Source organism: Taurulus bubalis, assembly GCF_910589615.1.
Source record: "Taurulus bubalis genome assembly, chromosome: 2".
Taxonomy (NCBI): domain Eukaryota; kingdom Metazoa; phylum Chordata; class Actinopteri; order Perciformes; family Cottidae; genus Taurulus; species Taurulus bubalis.
In genome coordinates, this window is record NC_136590.1 from 16490381 (window position 1) to 16511812 (window position 21432).

Here is a 21432-nt window from a genome sequence, read left to right on the forward strand (position 1 = left end):
AGAACATAAATATGATGTGATTAAAAAGGGTGTGTCCAGAACGGGATCTCGGAAGAGTGACTTTGGAATTAGAGATTATATTTTTCTAATGTCATTTAAAAAAATGTTAAATCAATATATCACCACCATTACATTTGCATGATTTTGTAATCTGGCCTCAGTCACAACATTACCTGCTTTGTCAAAAAATAATAAGCGAAATTCATACGTTACCGCTTTCTGCCTCCTCTCAGGCCGCCAACCGAGCAGCATCCTACAACCAACTCTGGCCCTTCCCCCTCCCGCAGTGTTCCCATGACGACCACCCCCAACCCCTCCAATCAGAGCGGGATGGCCCGTCAGAGTCACCCTGCAGTGGGAGGAGCCAAACCAGGCACTCTGCCCGCCAACCTGGATGAGTTCAAAGTAAGTCAAACACACAGCTTCAGAAATTAAGCGCCACTGAGCTTACGAGTTTTAGTTTTGTGTCTCTCACATAATCAAGTTATTCTGTTCTCTTTCCTTCCGAGTCCAAGCCTGCTCAGTGAGTACTGATCTGCTTTCTCATCCTCCAGGTCGCCGAGTTAAAACAGGAACTCAAATTGCGTGGTTTGACCGTCTCAGGCACCAAGAATGATCTTATCGAGAGGCTCCGCAGCTACCAGGAGCAAAATAGTGGCACCACAGTGGTTTCGAAAAATGGCAACCTGCAGGGCGGGCTCTCAGCTGCTGGCACCATCACATCCTCTACAACCACAACTGCCACCCCTGACCACCAATTAGGAGAGTGCGGGTTTAAGTTAGATCTGTCATCATTGCCTCAGATGATTCCAGGACGAGTCATGCGATTCGGCAGCACCAGCTCCAGCCCTCCGATGTCTCCTACTCCCTCTGAGAGGTCATTAGCCGGGATGAGTCCAGATGAGACGAGCTGTAATGGAGACATGTTTGGAGAGATGGTGAGATCTAGATGTCAAGCAAGTAGCCCGTTTATTGGTCGACATTATGTTAAATTACTGTCTTTTTGTTAAGGACACTGGCAAATAATTGAACATCTTCCTTGAAACGTTTTCCCTAACATTCTCTTCTTGTTTTGTTGTCCGTCAGGTGAGCTCTCCGCTGACCCAGCTCACACTGCACCCTTCTCCTCAGCACCCATCAAACTCTCCGCTTTCCAAGGTCAAAGAGGAGCTGCAGAGCTCATGCAGCCTCAGGCCGTCACCCGTCTTATGTCAGCCTCCAGAGCCTCTGTCTGGAGTTGACATGGACACATGCTCTTTTGAGAAGGACCAGATGCTCCAGGAGAAAGACAAACAGATCGAGGAGTTGACCAGGATGCTGAGGCAGAAGCAGAGGCTGGTGGAGACCCTCAGGTCCCAGCTGGAGCAGGGCAAGACGACAGGTGGAATGGTGTTGAAGAGGGAAGAAAGTGAGAAGAGTAGAACCCCAGAGGTTAAACTTCAAACTCTGATAAAGGCCTCCGCCATTCAGCCCCCCACTCTCCCCAACGGCATTGTGTTGAAGGTGAAGAAGGAGGTGGAGCCTGAGGAGGGAATGGAGGGACTAACAGAGGGGCTCCAGGCAAAGAAAGCAGCCCAGCCGATGCAGTGCTCTCAGAAGACTCTACTCAGGCTGCAGCAGATTCATCGGCTGCAGATCCAACAAGCTGAGCAGCAGAAACAGACACTGCAGCTCAAACAGCAGCGGACCCAGGAGCAACTGCAGAAAGTGGCAGAGGCTATGTCAAACCCTCTGAAACTACAGCAACAGAAGAAAGAGGCCCAAATCTTGCTACATCAGCAGCAGCAACTGCAGCAACTTATCATACAGCAAACACAACAGAAACAGCTCCAGGCACAGCAGAAGTTAGCACAGCAGAAGTTAGCACAGCATAAACTCAATCAACAGAAGCTGGTGCAGCAGAACCAGCTCAAACAAACTCAAGGGCAAGTTCAACAAAGCCATCAGCAGAACCCGGTTCAGCTGAAGCAAGTTCAGGTGCAGATCCAGAGGCCTGCAGGGACCCAAACCCAGCAGAGGAAGCAGCTGAGGGCTCAGCAGCGGCAGCAGGAGAGACAACAGACGGCAGCTGTCACCACACAACAGGTAATGTCCGAACAGCTCTATATAATGAAACCTTTTTTACATTTCAACACCAACATCATCAACCCTTGTGGGTGGTAGTTAATATTTGGAGGTTTTCATTCATATAGAATGTATTCAAGTTTAAAAAATCACAGTGAAACACACTTTTGGTTTCCATTTCCAGGTGACCCCAGTCTTTATCAACCAACAGAACGGCACTCAGCTCCAGACTCAAGCTCTTTCATTAGACCTCCTCAAGGCAAATGGCACACCAACACTCGTCACCGACAGCAACGGCAATCACTACCTGATTGCTCTCACCAGTCCCACCACAGACGGACAGAACGCAGGGTCCTCATTGGCCAAAGCCAACGGACGCATCACGTTGCAGGTACGGTAAATCTGTTCTTTGTTGGTGGACTGTACAAGGTTAATAATCTGTGATGTAATGTTTATCTGAGCCTCTCTTCTTGTCTTCTTTTAGAGGTTGCAGTCGACTCCAAGTAAACTCCCCAGCGCTGACAGCCAATCAAAGGAACCACCAGAGGCCGAGCCAATCAAAAAGGTACAATATAGACTCATAATTTTTCACTGACATGTTTTTTAATTACTTTTCTTACTGTACAATTATTTAATTTATATTTATTTGTATAAGGAAAATACTTTTCTTCTCTCGCTTTTACTCGATTTCTTTATGCTTCCACTGCAAAGTGCTTGATACTTTGTATAAATATATACATACACATATAATATACATTGATGAATCAATTTAAAGGCTGGGTTATTACAAACGCCATCCATAACTGAGGAAATCGTCTAAATAAATATAGGAAACTGTTATTGTTATCCCCAGCTGCTTTTGTCGACATCTCCCACTGTATTGAAGCTGGACTGTCTGCATCTTCCAAGCAGTAACATCTTCCTGCCACAAGGTGTCACCACTGACACAGTTTAAAATCATCACAATCAAATAGAATGCAGGCTAATGAAATGTGAGGCAGCAGTAGGGCTGTGCGGTATACCGGTTCAAACCGAATACCGGTTTCAGATTTCCATACGGTATGAATTTTTCATATACCGTCATACCGGTGGTTACATTGCTCTACGGCGGTCAACTAGACAGCGGTGCCGTCAGTGACCAGCGCCATCAACAAGCCGTGCATATCTGCAAGATCAGCAGACGGCAACATTTATTTTTTACAGTTTAATACCAGCAGCGCAGAGGAGGTCAGGGTAGCTTGGTTCACTCATGGTTCAAAATTACACGGCCAAATTGAATGCTGGGAAGTTGGGCGCGAACAGCTGTTTGTGTGGCGTGTCTTCCAGTTTGGCTCTTCCTGGTTTTTTTGTGCGCAAACTCTACCCAGCATGCAATTCGGAGCTGTGATTTTATAACAAGTGTGAACCATGACTGAACCCAGTTACACTGACGGGTAAGTAGCTCCACTGCGCTCCCAGTATTAAACTGTAAAAAGTAAATATAACTGCCTGCTATTGCTGCCTGCTGTTGTTGTGGCTATGGACAGCTCGCTGACAGTAATGCTGACTAGTTGACTGATGCTGTTAATGGAATCAATGTGTTTACTTGTTTAAAAAAAGATATACCGTGAAACTGCCAGAATCTTTCAAAATACCATGATATGAATTTTTGGCCATACCGCCCAGCCCTAGACAGCAGCCTGTTATTGAGACTAGCCAATCACTGTGAATACTAAATATGTCTGTCTCTCTTCGCTCAGGGACAGAAGGCAGGGCTGCACCTGGACACCAATGTCGTACCTCAACCCAACCTGTCAGTCACTGCTCCGCCCAATCTGCAGCCTTTCTTTGAAGACATGTCAGACAGTGAAAGCCAAAGCAACTTAATCTCATCGCTTAAGGTAACACAACCCACTCCTTCGTTCCCGTCGTCATGTCCTCTTTTCTGATCAGGCGTGTTGGGAACTTCTTGAACTTTTTCTCCTTGTTTCTTCCCTTTTCTTTTATTTGCATCACTTTATCCTTGCAGAGAGAGGTGTGTCCGCCTTATGACCGGCACACACTGTTCACCCCTCCCTCTCCCAAACCCAACACCTCCCTTCCTACTCAACGCTCCAAAGTATGTCTTCCAGGTCTTTTTTTCCATCTGTCCTTTAGTGTTTTTGTCTATCTCTGTCTGTCCCTCCATTTCCCACCTCTCAGCTTCTCTTACTGCGCTGTGTGCTTAGGTTACTGAACTGAAGGCTGTTGAAAAGTTTTTGGACAGAGAGTTGGGAGTGGTGTTGGGTGGGGTTCACTGTGTGAATGTGCTTGGCTGTGAATGTGTTTTCCATTTGTGTCTGACTTGAAGGAAAGTCCTCTAACATTTAGGGTACTACAGGAATTGAGGTTTAGTTTTCTTCTTACCAAAAGCATTATGGGAAAACGCGTCGACGTAGAGTGATTGAAGCTTGCATTTAGATGCGGGACATCTGCAGGTAGAAAAAGTGACTGGTGGTCAGTCAAGTGTTTCAAGTAATGAGAAAGTGAGAATCCTACTTGTTGCTCAAACCACAACACATTGTGTTCTGGTCTGTCGAGACTTCATAAAGCATGTACCCATGTACTTGCTGTTGCTGTAGATTCTGTTTTAGTTTTATTTGCATACAGGCTTCACAACAACCTAAAACCAGACAACAGAACTGAAACGGATGTTATTTTGAACCTTTTAGATCAGTGCTTTCCAAAGCGAGTTCTGCCAGATTGAATACAATATTTTTCAAAACAAACAGCCAGATGTACCAGTGATTCGTTTCGACATGGATAACTGATTAAAGTCAATACTGGCCTCCTTGTCCACACAGAAACTGTAAACGAACAAAAGTATAAATGCTCCCTATAGTACAACAGGGACCTCGGCCGCCAGCAAAGCCACTATCAAGCCCGACCTTTAACTAAGCAACCAATCAACTTCCAGTTTACACCGGCACCCGCATGCCCAGTGTACGTGAATAATCATGTGACATTCGTTTTTACCAATGTTACTATGGATGTAAATCATTTCTAAAATGATGCTGAAACGCCCGTGTGATCACCGCGCCTCTGAACCGAAACCAGAAACGTATTTTCGGTTCAGAGGCGCGGCGGACGACTGAAAAATGCGGCTGTACAAAACAAAATGAAGAAATGTGTTGCATATTTGTCTGGAAACATTAAACTATTTACATTCTATCTTGATCGAGAGTACCTGTATTTTATTTCACTTCATATTGCCTTAAGTTAATTTAACTAAGTTGAAGTCAATTGTATCTATCGTATACTTTATATGCCTCATGACGTGTGTGAGGAGTGTGGGATGTCATAGAAAAAAGTATTGTAAATCACTGCTTTAGAAAAAAATAAATAATAATTCACAGAAATAAGAAAAGAAACTAACCAAAAAGCATGCGTTCATTTGCTTTGTGTTTCAGTGCATGTTTGTCTATTGTGGAATATCCAGTCCTGCTGTGTTTACATGTGTAATTGGTGACTGTAAAAAAAAAAATCCTCTCTGTTAGCAGGAGAATGGCGTCAACAGTCAGCAAATGGACGACCTGTTTGATATCCTGCTCAAGAGTGGAGGTAATGCACTCTGTTACAAACCTTAATGAGAGAAATACAGCAAGTCTGCTGTCTCCTGTACTCATAACGTTTTTTTTATCTCTTTGTCCTCCTTTAGAAATCCCCGGCTTTAAGGCCAACCCGGACCCTTCCCTCGCCACTCTCCACTCTGACCCACCCTCTCCTCCGTCTCCCCTCCACCTCTCCCCTCCCCCCCCTACAGAGCCTCTCCTCTCCCCTCATCCTTCTGTGGGAGAGCCCTGCACAGGCAGCGGACGCCTGGAAGACTTCCTGGAGAGCACCACAGGCGCCCCGCTGCTGGGCGTGGAGCCCGACGGCGGGCTGACGCTGATCGACGACCTCCACAGCCAGATGCTGAGCACGCCCAGCATCCTGGACCACTCTTCCTCCCCAATGGACACGTCCGACCTCGGCTTCTCCCCCCACTCTACGGGGCTGGACTTTGGCGACCCCACCCTGGACAGCATGGACTGGCTGGATATTTCCATGGTGGGGAGTGCCAGCGGTGGGAGTGGGGGCAACGGAGGTGGAGGAAGAGGGGGAGCTGGTGACAGAGACGGTGGAACAAGCCTGGCCCCGCTGGTGCCGCACACCCCACCAAGCGTCTTCTCCACTGATTTTCTGGACAGCTCGGACCTGCAGCTGCACTGGGAGTCGTGTCTGTAGCGCTGCGCTGCCCCGGACACACACTCGCTCCCAGTGTACAGGCGCCGTCTTTATTTCATGCACATATAGAATTATTTTCTATGCTGTCTCTACCACTGCGGGGGTCACTGGCACATGAAAAAACACACTCTTTTACACAGTTTGCCCTGTCTTACACTGGCTGTTACTGTATGCAGGATGAGGTGAAATAAGAAAGAAACATAGAAGTTAAATTCATGGAAGGGACCTGAACTGAAGTGGACTTTTTGAAATGTAATTCTATGGGGATCCCTACAGCAAACTGTTCACATCCAAGCTGATCAAATCCCATTTCCTGTGTCCCCACCTGCATTGTTACCAGATTAAAGAGACCTACCTAGAAACTGTAGGTCACTATAATGCAATATTTCAACCCTTAGAAACTGTTTGACAGAGTGGAGCTGAGGAGGGGCCAGCGTTTACTCGGGCTCCGCCACACAGCAGAGGGTGTCAGTGCCCCCTAAACTTTGCACTTATACGGAATCTGATTTGTCTAAAGGGAGGTGTTCAGGTCAACAGCCGAATCATATTGCTGAGTGACATCTACCATGTGTTATGGTAATCAGCTGAGCCATTGAAAGTGTCACCTCACTGCGGCAACCTGAAACACACCCTCACTAGTCAAACATCACAACCCTCATTTATAGTTGGCAGTTGCTTTTGAAATGAACCATATCAGTGGCAACAGTTTGAAAGGAAGCCACATAGGAGGTTCCGTATTATTGGTAACATTATGGTTGACCACTATGTATTGCTGTATATGGAGTGTATATTATCAATCGTCCATACGACTATTTTTCTTTGCTGGTTGCTTTCGAGTTGAGCTAGTCAGCTGGGGAACATAAGGTGAGGCAGGGCTTCCAGAAAACTTGGACCTCTGCATTTTTTAAAGAAAAAAAAAGTTTAAAATAAATATATTATAAAATCACAATAGATGTCTCTGTTTTTTTAAACGTTTTCACCACAGATGAACACATAGAAAACAAAGTGTATCATATGAGGAAAAAAAGCCAAGTAGTTCACAAAGAACCACATCTGAGCTCGCTTTATTCCTTACTTCCTTGTTACTCACTATCTGCGCTTGTTACTTTATGGTAATATAAGACCACAAGAGAGAGCCATTGTAAAGAATCCTGCTGTCTTGAACAAACATTTTCAGGGTTCCCACGGTACCTGGAAAACATGGAATTTATTTTTTAATTTTTCAGGTTTGGAAAAGTCATGGAAACTGAGCAAAAAGTGAACACTTACATGGAAATTGAAACAGTTGTCCTGGAAAATGTTATTGGATGATGTGTAAAATAGTATTACAATGAAACTATTGAGCACAGAATTAAGATGAAAAGGACAGCTCAGGGGAAAACATTTTTTTTCAAGCCAAGCTGTATTTGAAGCTGGGTCATGAAGATGGTCAGGTCACACTTCTTGTTCAACTCCATCTCTGACATTTCAAAAACATTTGCTCAGATGTTCCCAGACAGCAAAATTGTCAAACAATTTACATGTGGCGCAACAAAATCGGCTCACCTTATATGTTTCTTTGTAGTGTCTTTTGACGAATGCCTTAACAAAGTGACACAAACAGACCAGAAGGATATCATTCTGCGTTACTGGAATGAACGTGAAGGGAAAGTAGCTGTGCGTTACTTCACTTCAGAGTTCCTAGGACACACTCAGGCAGAGAAGCTCTTGGAGGGTATCAACAGATCCCTGTCACCTCTGGACCCCAAGCAGCTCCTGCAAATACCGATGGACGGCCCTACAGTGAATTGGAAGTTCTTAAAAATATTCCAAGAGGACAAGAGCAAAGAGGACCCAGATGCACCAATGCTCATCAACCTGGGAAGTTGTGGTCTGCATGTTGTGCATGAAAGTTTCCAGACCGGAGAGAGGGTAACAGGTTGGAAAATCTGAGATGCGCTCAGACCGCTTTGGCGGGTGTTCCATGACTCGCCAGCAAGGCGAGAGGATTTCAGTGAGCTGACTAAAACGGCAAGATTTCCTCTGAAGTTCTGTGCCACTCGATGGGTTGAAGACTTGCAAGTTGCTGAGCGGGCAATCGAAGTGTGGCTAGCTGTGACGGCGTACAGCCACAAGAAACTTCCGAAGAGTAAAGTGCCAACATCTGCGTCCTACCTGACAGTCAAGAAGGCAACCGAAGACCCACTTTTCCTGGCTAAACTTGAGTTTTTCGCTTTTTTTGCGAGACAGCTGAAGCCTTTTTTGGAGGTATTTCAGACAGATGCCCCAATGGTGCCATTCTTGGCAAAGGAGCTCCAAAGCACCCTGACAGGCCTGCTGTCATGCTTTATCAAGAGAGAAGAGCTGGCAAAGATCAAGACACCTCTCCAGCTCACTAAACTGGACCCCCAAGAGAAGCAAATCCATGTCCCACTCAAACACCTGGACATAGGATTTTCAAACAAGCAGGGTTTGCAGAAGGCATCTGAGAAGCCCCAGGAAAGTCCAGTGAAAATCGTGGAGTTCAAAAAAAAATGTGTCTCCTTACTCGCAATGACCTGCAAGAAAATGATGGAGAGAAGTCCTCTCATGTATGCAGCTGTGCGGCATATGAGGTCCCTTGAACCTGTGATGATTGTGACAGAAACCGAAAGTGCAACAGCAATGTTTGAGAAACTCCTTCAGGTTCTCCTCAATGCTGGATGGTGCCCTGCCACAGAGTGTGACAAAGTCCTTTCTCAGTATAAAGCATTCTCACTCGATGTCAACACAAACCACAAAGCAAAGTTCCAAGATTTTGTTTACAGCTGCAGACTTAATGAATTCTTCAGAAGATATCTCAGTGGCAAAGAAAAGTATGCAGAACTGTGGAACATCATGACATGTCTCTTCACGCTGTCTCATGGGCAAGCTGCAGTAGAAAGGGGGTACTCTGTTAACAAGGATATGCTTGTTGAAATATATATCAATCCCAGTGCTCATGTGTCTCAAAGTTCCAGTTCAATAAATTGTTGTTCATCTACAGCTTGTTGCATTATTTCATGCATTGATATTATCAATAAGACATAATCTCTAAGCATTTACAATGTCGACTTGACTGGCACATCTTTTAAATCAAGTAAGCAGTCAGGTGTCCTAGGGGATTGTGTGTGTGTGTGAGGGGAGGTGGGCGCGGATGGGGGCGGAAAGCTTCAGGGGCCTATAGATCATCACTTAATATGGTACCTGAAATATTATATATATATAATATAAATTATCTCAAGTTAGATGCGTTTGCTGAAGGTGATGTGGCACACACCAAAAAAGTTAAGAGAAAGTTAAGATAAAAAAGAATGTTTATACATGAGGCCCATTTTGTTTTCATTCCCTTATAAACAGCTGCTTGTATTGCATAGGAGCGGGTCCTTCTTGGAATCGGCCACCATGTTTCTGTTACCCATCAGCCGCCACAGTTCTTCTACACAGAGGGCACACGGGAGGAATTTCAATTGGTTGCAATCTGCAATCTCACTGCTAGATGCTGCCAGATCCTACACACCAGACCTTTTAATTTAGAGCAGTGGGCAGACCATACTCACTGAATCAGCAACCAAAAAAGAGAAAATGAACATCCCTTTACACAGCCATAAACATAAATGTTTTTTTCGTAATCAAGTTGTGTTTCAGGGCACAAAGGTGCTATTGGCAACACAACGGCTGTAATCAATTGCACACCGCATTCTTTGAGCATTGAACAGCATATCCTCAGCCTTCCATGTAAAGACATGGTCTGTCTCCGTGCAGTGGATGGATGGTGGTACTGCACTTACACTGAAGGCATTGGCCTTCAATACAGGGATGAGGTGTCCACAAAGATAATAGATCAGCGTCTTCTTCGAATGGAAAACATGTATAGTCTGATTCAAATTATTTTTCAAAACAAAGCTGAAATCAGTAATTTGGTGGAAATCATACATATAGTAATATATAAATGACATTAAATCAGTTTTACAGTCATTTTCCAGCGGGCCTAGTCAGAGGCCAACAGTCGGGTACGGCTTGACTTTCCTTTGTCTTTTCTCTGACTGATTGTTCACTGTTAATGATTCTGTTTATACTCAATTATGGACGTGATTGTGATGCGTAGCGAAGCGTAGAACTGCAGTCGAAAAAAATTAAGAGCTCCAAAACATGTCTTGTAAAGTAAAGTAAAGTAAAACCTATTCTAATACAGAATCAAGAGATATTTGTCCTTCATATTTTGTGTTGTGTAAAAAAAATCACTAGAAATACAGCGTAAAAAACATAAATATTAGATCCTCCACTGCTCTTTCAGAAAAGTTACACGACCCTCAGAAAATAAGTTGCATTTAAATCGCCCCCGTCCCCCCCATCCACACAGCCTTCTCTTTCTTTCTTCTTGTCATCTTTACATATTTCCTGCAGGTACCGTAGAAAATGAGAGCAAAAAAGATGTCCGTGATCCAATACATCAGAGGCGAATGTCTGGGTTGGAATCAAACAACAAGGGCTTCTATCTAGTACCACAATGTTCCTGCAGGGAGAAGTCCCTCGATGAAAAGAGACTCTTTGCCAGACCAGAAATAAGGGGAAACGTGTTCATAATTAGAGAGCTCTTGTTTTTAACAGTGAGGGTAAAGTGACCCTTTTTCATCATCCCTCCTATCTGTTCTTTGCCACAATCGAGCCCTAATGCCCTGTTTGACTCGCTCACTCCCGTCTTCCAGCCTTTCAAGTCTCATTTAGCCAGCCCCTCATCTCTCTCTCACACACTCTCTCACACACACACACACACACACACACACTCTCAATGCATAGCACGCAAACATGCAAGCTCAGTACGCTCTTACAGATTCACTTCACACACACACACAGGTCTCTGCAGCTTCCCAGTGCAGCAACAGCTCTCTCTCTCTCTCTCTCGCTCTCGCTCTCGCTCTCGCTCTCGCTCTCTCTCTCATACACAGAGCAGATAAGTCCCGAGGCTATGCTATTAATTAACTACAGTGAGCTCCAAAGTGCCACAAGGTCTAAAGATCTCTCCTGTATTCTACATCCAGCGCTGACAGGAGCCCGCCACCCTGCAGCTCACAGATGCGAATGCTCAGAAAACCTTTCACTCACCAAAATGTGAATGTTGCATGGGGCAATTAAAGACAATTGTGTTTCACCCAACAAGACTGCCATCTTTGCTAAAAATCTACTTGAAGAAATGCGCTGTATTGGGAAATATGCTTATTTGCTTTCTTGCTGAGAGTCAGATAAGAAGATCGATGCCACCCTCATGTGGTGTGTGTGTGTAAAGTAACTACCCAGGAAGTGATTATGTTAGCTTTGCATCAAGACAGGAAACAGGGGGAATCAGCTAACTACCCTGGCTCTCTCTAAGTAAGCACCTACGGAGCTTAATAATTAAGATGTTGTATCTTGCTTTAAAGATTTGCACACAAACAGAAATGAAGAAATGACAAGTTATGTTTTCACACAGAACATTTGAGGGTGAGTCCAGTGGTTTAGCATTGCACTTCCATTGAGCTGAGTGGCTTAGTAGAGAGAGAGAGAGACCTTATATATATATATCGGTCAAACTGAAGAAATGATGCCTCAATAAGTCCTGCAAAGACCCTCCCGGGATGGTCAACAGCCTTATCATTCATGTTTATCATTAATACATTATCCTGTTGTGATAGCATCGGACAAAAGATCATGGTCAAGGTGAGATGAAGTGCATTGTAGTCTTTACTGTCTTTGTTGGTACATAATTGATGTTGGTAATGACAGTGATAGTGTTGTTTTGTATCTCTGGGAGCAATCCGATCAGTTACCTGAGACGGAGGCATTCAGTCATGCCTCCGTCTCCCTCTTTGTGTGAAGTTGTATGTATGATGTGAGAAGAGCAGTCGGATTTGGTTGGATCCTGCTGCGACTGAGGAGCCTTTGATAGCAGAGGATGTGAAGGCTGACATTTGCACAGGCAGGGAGAGATAGGGGGGGCAAAGAGGGAGGGGGTCGCTGAGAGAATAGCAGGAGTGTTTTGTTCTACACCTGTTCGTTTGAAAGACAAGAGAGTAAGTGGGCAGAAAAGACAGTTGCAGAGGAGGGCGTGCAAATAGTGGAGACCGAACATCGTCACTTTGAGCTCGCAAACTCAAAGATACTCAGATCCACCCTCAATATCATTCAGTAATTACAGTCCCCATATCTGTTGTGACAGTTTGTGATGTGACTGTTAGGAGGAGGAATACCGTGAACAACTTGCAATAAACAGCTCCAGAACAAACCTTCAACTCTTTATAGCGTTGAATCAATACCTAATTGTTTGTTGTTTGTGTGTTTTATTCAGTCAATCATTACAATACAATAAGTAAAGCCACAATTGAATATACAAAAAAGAAAGACTGAAAATGTAAAGGTAGAAGCATAATGCTTATATATTCCTATCCTAAATTAATATGAATTAAATCAGATAATTAATTCGATATAAAGAAAAAAAATATATATACATACCTTTCATTTGTTTTGTTTTATAAACAATCCTTTTGAAAACCCAAAATGAGTTGACCATTCACATAATTGAACTCCAATAGAAATACATCTTCTTTTAATCCTGTTTTTATCTTTTTGTACAGTAAACTTACAAACATCTCTCAAATCATATTTACACACATGTATTGAAAACAACCTTTGTACACAGTCTGGCAGTGACTTTGCTTTAGCTCTGTACATTGTTTGCATTATTTTATAATATACCAAATCCTTAATCATTATTTAATCATTTTAAATTTCAATTTTCATTCTTTGAGACCGTGTTAACAAAATTTAAAATAAGAACTCAATAACAATTCGTGTTAGTGCTACTGATGACGATTTTTTAGATAAAACTTAAAGCTGCTCTCAACAATATTTGTTATATCACCAATGGGTTAATTCCCCTCAGGTCTTTGGAGCATTTTAGTGTCTCTCAGCTAATTGTTTTGGTTTTCATTTACGCCCACAGCTCTCATCAACACACACCAATGCGCGGGTCCGAGGATGCGAGGGACAGAGGATGTCCTTTACTGTACAAATTGTAAAGCGTCTGATATGTGATACTGGGCTATATAAATACAATTGAATTAAATACTCACAGCAAGCAGAAGTTGGCAGTGAAAATGTTCGGATTGACCCACTTGCACTTGCTGGTGAACACATTGGTGCTGTCTAAATGTCATATTGGAAAAAGTAAAAAGCACATCATCTTGACTTGTATTGCTACAACCTGTAACTGTATATGTTCACGTGTTAAAGTCGCTGGATCATATATGGTCATTTCAATCAACATGTTCATTTAAGATTGATTAAGGATAAGAACACTACACAAATATGTTCTTCATGTGGTGTCTGTGAAAAGTAAGTGTTCTGGTTTGTTGTCCTGGGGCCAAAGATTTGCTCTGAAGAAGTGCAAAAATAGAATTAAGAGGTAAAAGGAATATTTGATGCGTTTGTGGGCCACATTTTAAAATCTCAATAGATTTTTAGTGATGATGATCAAACTTTATCCTGATCAGCGTGATCTGTGAACCTAAATTGTGTTAGGGGCTTACACAGTTTAGTCCAGAGGTTACACCAAAAGACCTCGGTTAAAAAAAGTATGTTTACTATGAAGCATGAATGTCGAATTAGACACAATGTGGCTCTACGTGCCAATTTCATTCTACAGCAGTGGATCTTCATGAGCATGCCAGATGTGTGGGACAGTTTGACATGTAGCATTGGAGCCAAGTAGATCCACGAGAAGGATATTAGACAAGAGATTTGTTTAGAAACTTCACAAACATAACGTAACCTATTTCTGATTATCTATTGATCATTTCATTGCAATGAATAGGTTTGGTAGTTCATGTTTGTGTGTCTGTGTCATTGATCTGATGTGAGTTTCCGCGCATAATACTCACTGACGAGTGCACAACATGAAAGTAGGTTCATCACAATGGAAGCATCAATTAATTGACCGCTTCGGCCCAAACAGCTCTGAGCTCTCAGTTTAATTGGAGGGAAGCATTAGATCAGACGCTAAAGCCACAGAACAGACACGAGATCAGAACGATTGTACTGGGAATCAGTTACATTAATAAGAACAGTGGTATTACTGGGATAGGTAACTGGGTTACTGAATCTGAAATCTGAGGGAACTATTTCACTTTCAGTGCTGAAAATAACAAATGTTTGAAATGCAAAGCTCACATGTAGCAGCACTAGACAGTCTTTCTTGTTTTGCGCTTGTGTTTTTGTTATTGTAGTAGACGGATTTAATTACGTTCAAAAGATCATTTTGGTTAATGATGACTTATTTTTAACTTAGCAAGCTGCAAACCAGTGTGAGATGGTAGAATTTTCTTGGAAGATTGTATTTGCTAAGAAATATTCTGAGAAGATAGTTGTAATAAACATATATTTCACATTAAACATGAAAAACTAATATATCAAAAAGATCCTGATGATAATATTGTATCAACACTGATTTATCTACCGTAAGTCACTGAATTGACAGCCGAAAACATTTGGTGACGCTCATTAAAGCATGGTATGCTTAAGGAAAGTTCAGATTGTTTTTGGGTCATGTTTCCATCATTAATAATAATGTATACACCAAGTGAATTGCTGAGATCTCAGATGAAGTCCAACAGGTTAAGAAACACAAGCAGTGAGATGATCAGAGAGGTTTTAAACAAAATGGCCAGGTCAGTCAAACTTATTCTAATAGAAAACGAAAGCAGAGTGGAAAATGATTACCCAAACTGTCCTTCATAAACATCCAGAACAATCTACAGACTGACAACCTAGTTCAACTTTAATGAAACTTGCTGTAGTTTCCGGTAAATTATGGTACATTACTATTACAGGCGTGTAAAAAAGGGGCCTTAGATAATCTGGATAAACTGTTGTTAGTTTCCAGTCTGATTGTGTTGCCCTGTTTGACTTTGTTTGTAGCAGTGTTGCAAGTAATTTGGTAAATGTGCAACACTGTTAAAGATTGGCAAAATGGAGCACCCTGGTAACCGGATGGTTACAGCATCGCAATGTCCCCCAGTTTAATTATGGCTGGGGCCTTTGTTGCAGTCACTGTCAACTGTCAATTAAAAGGCAGAAATTCCCACGACGACGACAACAACCAAAAAGAAAATGATGTGCGATTCTCTTTAGAAATTCAATTTAATTATACAATTGAAAATATTTCACAATAGATATTTAAATTTCTGATATTTGTAGCTTTTGACAGACATCTTCATACAAAGATGTTCAAAATGGTTGCTGTGTGAACACGATCAGAAGTAGTGAGAGACTCCGGACCAAGTGAGTAAAGTGGAAACAGCAGAGAGGAGCGAGAGATGTAAACGAGAGGAGGGGAAGGCGATACAGATGTAGATATAAATAAAAACAAGGAGCAGCAGCGAGAGGAGACGAGAGCGGAGCCAGAAGAAAAGAGAGAGCCGGTGGAAACCCCAGAGAGGAGGAGGAAGGAGCTGCAGCATTGTGGTGCGTTGTTCAGTATGATTAACTCCAGAGAAAGAAGCCTGCTGGAGGACTTACCGAAATAGCTGCTCCCTATTAAAATCAACTACTCCGACTGCCACTCACCTGGCTGCTGCTTAGCATTGCAAATGTACACGACAAGACGGTACATCACAGCATCTATAGGAAGATGTGCAGTCAGGAAGAATGTGTCCTTGTGGGGAACACAAAGGTGAACATGTACTGTCTTTGGTTTCAAGGTGATATATAGAATGTTAACAGTGATCTGTCACTAGACTCATCTCCAGTCATTAGTGTGTCTCGCTGAGAAGAAAAGACTTCTGTTCAGCCTCTATCTGTTGCTGCCTTTCACATTGTGAATAATAAATTAAATAAAAAGATTCTATTAATGAGCCTCTGCGTGTTAAGAAACGTCCGTGTTTGTGTGAATGTGGTCTTAAAGGCCAGATCTCTTGTTAAACGGAGATGTGTGGGGAAAAAAACAGACACTGATGTTGGTTGGAAAAGGGCTGGCTCTAATCCTTCCACTGTTCATATTGGCTGTGAAGAAATCCCTTCATGACATGAATCCTATATAAGTGAGTTCTTTGCAAAAATGAATTGTAAAGCTCATCTGCAGCTTATATGGAGCTTCAACAGTCTGAGTTAGACAAATCAAGGGGGTATCTCCCAGCATCCGAGTCTTTATGGTGCAAAAGTCCCTCTTTTTGTCTCCAATGACAGTGTTTTCTTACTTAGCCATAGTGGGGCTGGAATTTCTCTTTTTTCGAAGATACCCACTTAATTTGAACTAACTCAGCCTCATAGTGACTTTGAGTCCACTTAATTCAACTTTTGATTTTTAAGGGTTGTCTACAGGTCTTGGGGAGGTCTATAAAAATGTTATAAAGCCTTTGTGGCTCCAGAGAGAGCGGTGTTGGGCTGAGGACTATAAGTTAGACCTCCTTATGGACCTCCTTACTCCTCCTCCTCATCTCTCCTCGTTCTCTTGAGGAGACATTCAGAATAATTTCACCCAAAAGTCTGACTAAAACTGAAACAGTAGCAGTTTAAAATCCCACTGCTGAACATTTGACTAGAATTCAAACGCTACTATTAATTTTGTGGGGAAAGAAATGCTCTGTAACACATGAGGTCGGTGGAGAAATGTAATCATTGACCTGCTGCTTGTTACCTTGTTTCTTGGGTTTGTAAACTTAGTGTATTTATTACTAATACTGTCACACACACGGTGTGCAAATATCTGCAAAGGTTCTGTTTTCTCTCAGCTGCAGTTTCTGAAGCTTCCTGCTTCTTCGCTGTTTTACTCCTCATCACAATGTGCTCCATCACAAATATCAAAGCTTTGCATTCATCCACTAAGCCATCTCTCATTCTTCTGATATATTTTCTCTCATAATCCACATTTTTCAACTGCATTCATTTGCTAGTGTGGTTTGTGTGTTCCTTTCACTTCTATCCTTGTGAGGACACGGTTTAATTTACGACTCACACTCAAAACTATTGGCACATTTCTGATCCAAGATCAACTTTTTTACATCACCATCAGATTAAGCTTTCCCAGTCTCTGACAGACACTGCCCTGTCCTTGACACAAACAACATTGTTCTGCTCTGACAAAAAGAGCCCTGTGAATGGTTGATGTAATTGCGATCGTTGACACCCTGACCTTTTACAGCTACAGGTTAGAAAAGTCTCTGGCTAAGTAGAAATCGATGACTTGACTTCATCAATGGATTTTTTGTCTCAAGTCGTAAGGTTGATTGTTTTTTTTACCCTCTGGCATTTAAGAATCATCTGAGCAGGTGTACCTAATAAAGTGGCCAGTGGTGGCCACTTTATTAGGTACACCTGCTCAGAAAAGCAAATATCTAATCAGCCAATCACGTGGCAGCAACTCAATGCATTTAGGCTTGTTGACATCAAGATAATGTGTTGAAGTTCAAACCAGGCATCGCAATGGGGAAGAAAAGTGATGTAAGTGTTTGTGAACATGATATGATTGTTGGTGCCTGACAGGCTGGGTTTTTCAGAAACTAAAGATCTACTAGGGTCGCGGGGGTTTACAGAGAATGTTCCTTGTTGACGGCAGAGGCCAGAGGACAATAGAAAGACGGGTTTGAGCCGATAGGATCGCAACAGTTACAATAGAGGTTATTTATCTTGTCTTGCCTGGGAACGCCTTGGTGGTCCCCCAGGAGGAGCTGGCTAATGTTGCTGGGGCAATGGATGTCTGAAATACTCCTCTGAGTCTGCCGAGTGTGCTGTCCCCTTTACCCTGCCCTGGATATGGAGATGATAATGGATGGAAAAATTTTATATGCAAGTATTAACACCATTTAGATGTTGGTGTTAGCATCCATGCTAATAGAGACATTTCAACGGGAACAAGCAGTATCAAGGGAATACACTCCGAGATGTTCTGAATTTGTTAGCTAATCAAAAGTGAAAAATGACATTGATTTATTTTTAACGTGTTATGATGTAACCTAACATACACATGTAAAGCTGTTTAACTTCGACTGTGCAGGAAACACCCCAAAACGCTCTGTGCACAGTCAAAGTCAATGATACAGGGTGTTGTTATGCACATTTTTGGTGTATATATTCAAATGTATGGTGATCCAGGTGTTGATTATGTAGATTTATGGTGGTGTAATAAGCTACTTTAATGTCTAGTGCTATGAGATGGTCATTGTGACTGTGGCCTTATAGGACAGTATTATGTTCAGCGCAAACTCAAACTTGCAGGTAAGGTTAGCTGTAATTACAGCCTGACACACACAAACACTATTGGTTATGACACAGTTAGTAGACTATTCATTGAAATCTTTGGCTCGTGTATTAGAATGACTAAAGATGCAAGCGGCACCTTGAAAGTCACAGCATTATCTTTGAAAGTGCATACCATTAAAAGAGTAACCAGATCGTCGTAAGTGTTGTTCCAAAAAACAGTGGTGTGAAAGCTGTGAGCGTTGAGAAAGAAATGGGGCGGGGCGGGGAGACCTGGAGACCGTTGGGAAATGAGATCCATTACAGTTCTCTCTAGAAATGGTGCCAGTAATGAACGAGGCAGCGTCAGGACTGATTTGTATCTGTTGAGGAGAGTCTGAGCTGGGGGCCCGAGGACCTTCAAATTGCTAATCAAAGCCGGCCGAGAAGACTGACAGCTATTCTCACTGGATGTCTGAGCAGACCTCATTCACTCCCATAAGTCACTGTGTGTAGAGTTGTAATAGGCCCAAATGAAGCTGGATATTTGCATCTCATTTGATCTGGTAAAGGTCACTACTGACAGGGAGGTCCAGGGGGGACAGTGCAGAGACATACACACACACACACACACACACACACACACACACACACACACACACACACACACACACACACACACACACACACACACACACACACGGAGACAATGATGTTACTCTTTGCTTTCCTTGCCTTGCATCTAAATCCTCCAAACTGAGACACAATTGCCTTCTTTTTATTTTATCCTTTTCAGTTTCCAAATAGCAGACAATAATAGTGTTTGTATGTGTCAGTGGATGTTGTGGGTGGTAGTCCTGCTCTCTCATTCAGGCCCTCTGGGCTCTTCTGCCCTCTTTGTCTTTGCTTTTCTAATTGACTGACTGCGTGCAGCCAAACCGTCAGAGGAACGTCACTAATCATTCACCTAACTGACTAATAACGCTGCCATCCCTCTCTCTCTGTCACTGTGTCATTCAACACCTTATTCTGTCTATTCTGTCTTTCAGGGCATGTCGGGACACTCAGGTCGCCATAATCGAAAAAGAGATTTCTATGTCATTTAGCTTGTGCAGTTCTGGAAACTAATTTATTGAGAAAGAAATAAAGACTTGTTGAAATCTTGATAAGCTTTAAAGAAGACTTTGTTATTAAATGGGGGCTCTTGGGTTTCAACAAACTCTGGTTTTGTGGTTGAAACATTTAAACTCTGCTTTTCTCAAAATAAAGATCATCCTAATCTTTGTTAACAGTTTCCAGTATACATGCACCGACCTTTACTGCAATACCAGGGTAAAGGCACTCAGCAAACAATCAATGTCACAGTTGTTTTATGGTTTGCATGCAGCCATTCTGCTCGTTGTGCCTGGTTGTAACATACATGCCAGTCAGTGATCAATATGGAGCTGGATAACCCTCAATTTAAAGGTCATTCTGGACCAATTAATGAATTAGCATGAAACAACTATACGCATTATATTTCATCCAAATAATGATATATGTCTCCACAGCTGCACTCCCCTTCTATTAAAAAATGGGTGTTCACTTATTGTTACCTCACTTGGCTTCACTGTGCAGATTTTAGTTTTCACCTTAAATCTCAGTTCAAGACGTGAATATGAGCATCATTTGTAACATCATACAACTTGTGTGATGTGGTAATTGTGCCAAATTTCATCTCCAAAAAGTTACAATATTTCACATTTTGAAATGCAAAATAAAAAAATGGTGTGTAAATAAAAAGTTAAAGCTATGGACATTTTGTGCAACTTGTTCTTGATCTTTGTGGTTGCGCTTTTTACATTAGTAATTACAGATATAGAATTGCACGAGTTTTGCGGTAAACTCAACTCTGGAAATATGTGTTTGTCAAGCACACTCGATCATTGTGTTTCATTCAAAGAAACAAAAACAAAAAACGTGTTATAATGAAGAAATATATAATTTCAACCTAAAATCTTGCCTTGTGCAGCTTGGTAAACAGCTTAGCGGAGATGGATTCCTCGCTTTCTTTTGCAAACCAAGTCTACCTACGAGTACAAATAAAGTAACCTAACAATATTTTTCCTTTTGGTGTAATGTTTCACCTCAAGTTGCCTTATTAAAGCAGCAGCCAACACATGACCTTACATGTTCTCTGCTGCGTTAACGCATGAGGGAACAGACAGCGACAGAGGGAGAGATTTAAATTATTCTCCAGGCAAACAAAATAGAACCAGAAGAAACATTTCCCGAAGTCACATCTCATATCAACAAATCAAAGACCATCACCCCAAGGAGTGCTGTGAAGTCAGAGCATCTACTCGGGTCAAAACATGTGGAGCGCTAAATGTCTTTGTGTCAGTCTGTCAGATTCTCCACTGTGTTGTTGTGTGTGAATATGGAGTCAAACAAGTTCAGTCCTGCAGCATCAGAAACATCAGACTCGCTCATTAGCTTTGTGCTGTGAACTCGCAATGTGGGTTGTCAGGGTGAGCGCACATACACACACACACACACATACATAAACACATAGGCTGTGTGAGCAGATAAGAGGCGAAGGGTTGACAGCTGATGACTCAAAATCAAGCATTCACTGTATGCCAATGCGAGAGAGAGATAAGAGAATAAACCTCAAACATCACGATGATGCAGCATCACCACAACACTGCAAGTCATGCTATTTCATCTCTGACCAAGTTTGTTTCTGGATGTGTGTTTGCACGTGAATGCAGGCGCACACGCCGTGGCCTAAATGCCCCCACCCAACAACAAACACACACACGTACAAATACACACATGCATTGTCTCACAAGGTGATTATAATTTGTAATTACCTTTTTCCAGCTCCCTGGAGTATGAAGGCATTATATTAGAATGTGGTCCATTGAGACCTGAACT

At 42.5% G+C, this 21432-nt stretch overlaps 1 protein-coding gene across 4 annotated transcripts in view; it reads left to right on the forward strand.

Annotated features, from left to right (window-relative positions):
• The window catches only part of mrtfab (myocardin related transcription factor Ab), a 44309-nt gene extending 37065 nt beyond the window's left edge, over nucleotides 1–7244 (forward strand). For 2 of the 4 annotated variants that reach the window (XM_079237518.1, XM_079237519.1), the window contains exons 10-18: nucleotides 234–405; nucleotides 555–938; nucleotides 1087–2085; nucleotides 2249–2455; nucleotides 2549–2629; nucleotides 3804–3944; nucleotides 4073–4162; nucleotides 5580–5643; nucleotides 5741–7244. In XM_079237518.1, coding sequence (XP_079093644.1) covers nucleotides 234–405; nucleotides 555–938; nucleotides 1087–2085; nucleotides 2249–2455; nucleotides 2549–2629; nucleotides 3804–3944; nucleotides 4073–4162; nucleotides 5580–5643; nucleotides 5741–6309 — 2707 coding nt within the window. In that variant the 3' untranslated portion in view covers nucleotides 6310–7244. The remainder of the gene's footprint in view (nucleotides 1–233; nucleotides 406–554; nucleotides 939–1086; nucleotides 2086–2248; nucleotides 2456–2548; nucleotides 2630–3803; nucleotides 3945–4072; nucleotides 4163–5579; nucleotides 5644–5740) is intronic. The other 2 variants (XM_079237520.1, XM_079237521.1) reach the window with 2 other exon arrangements.
• The last annotated feature ends 14188 nt before the right edge of the window (nucleotides 7245–21432 follow it).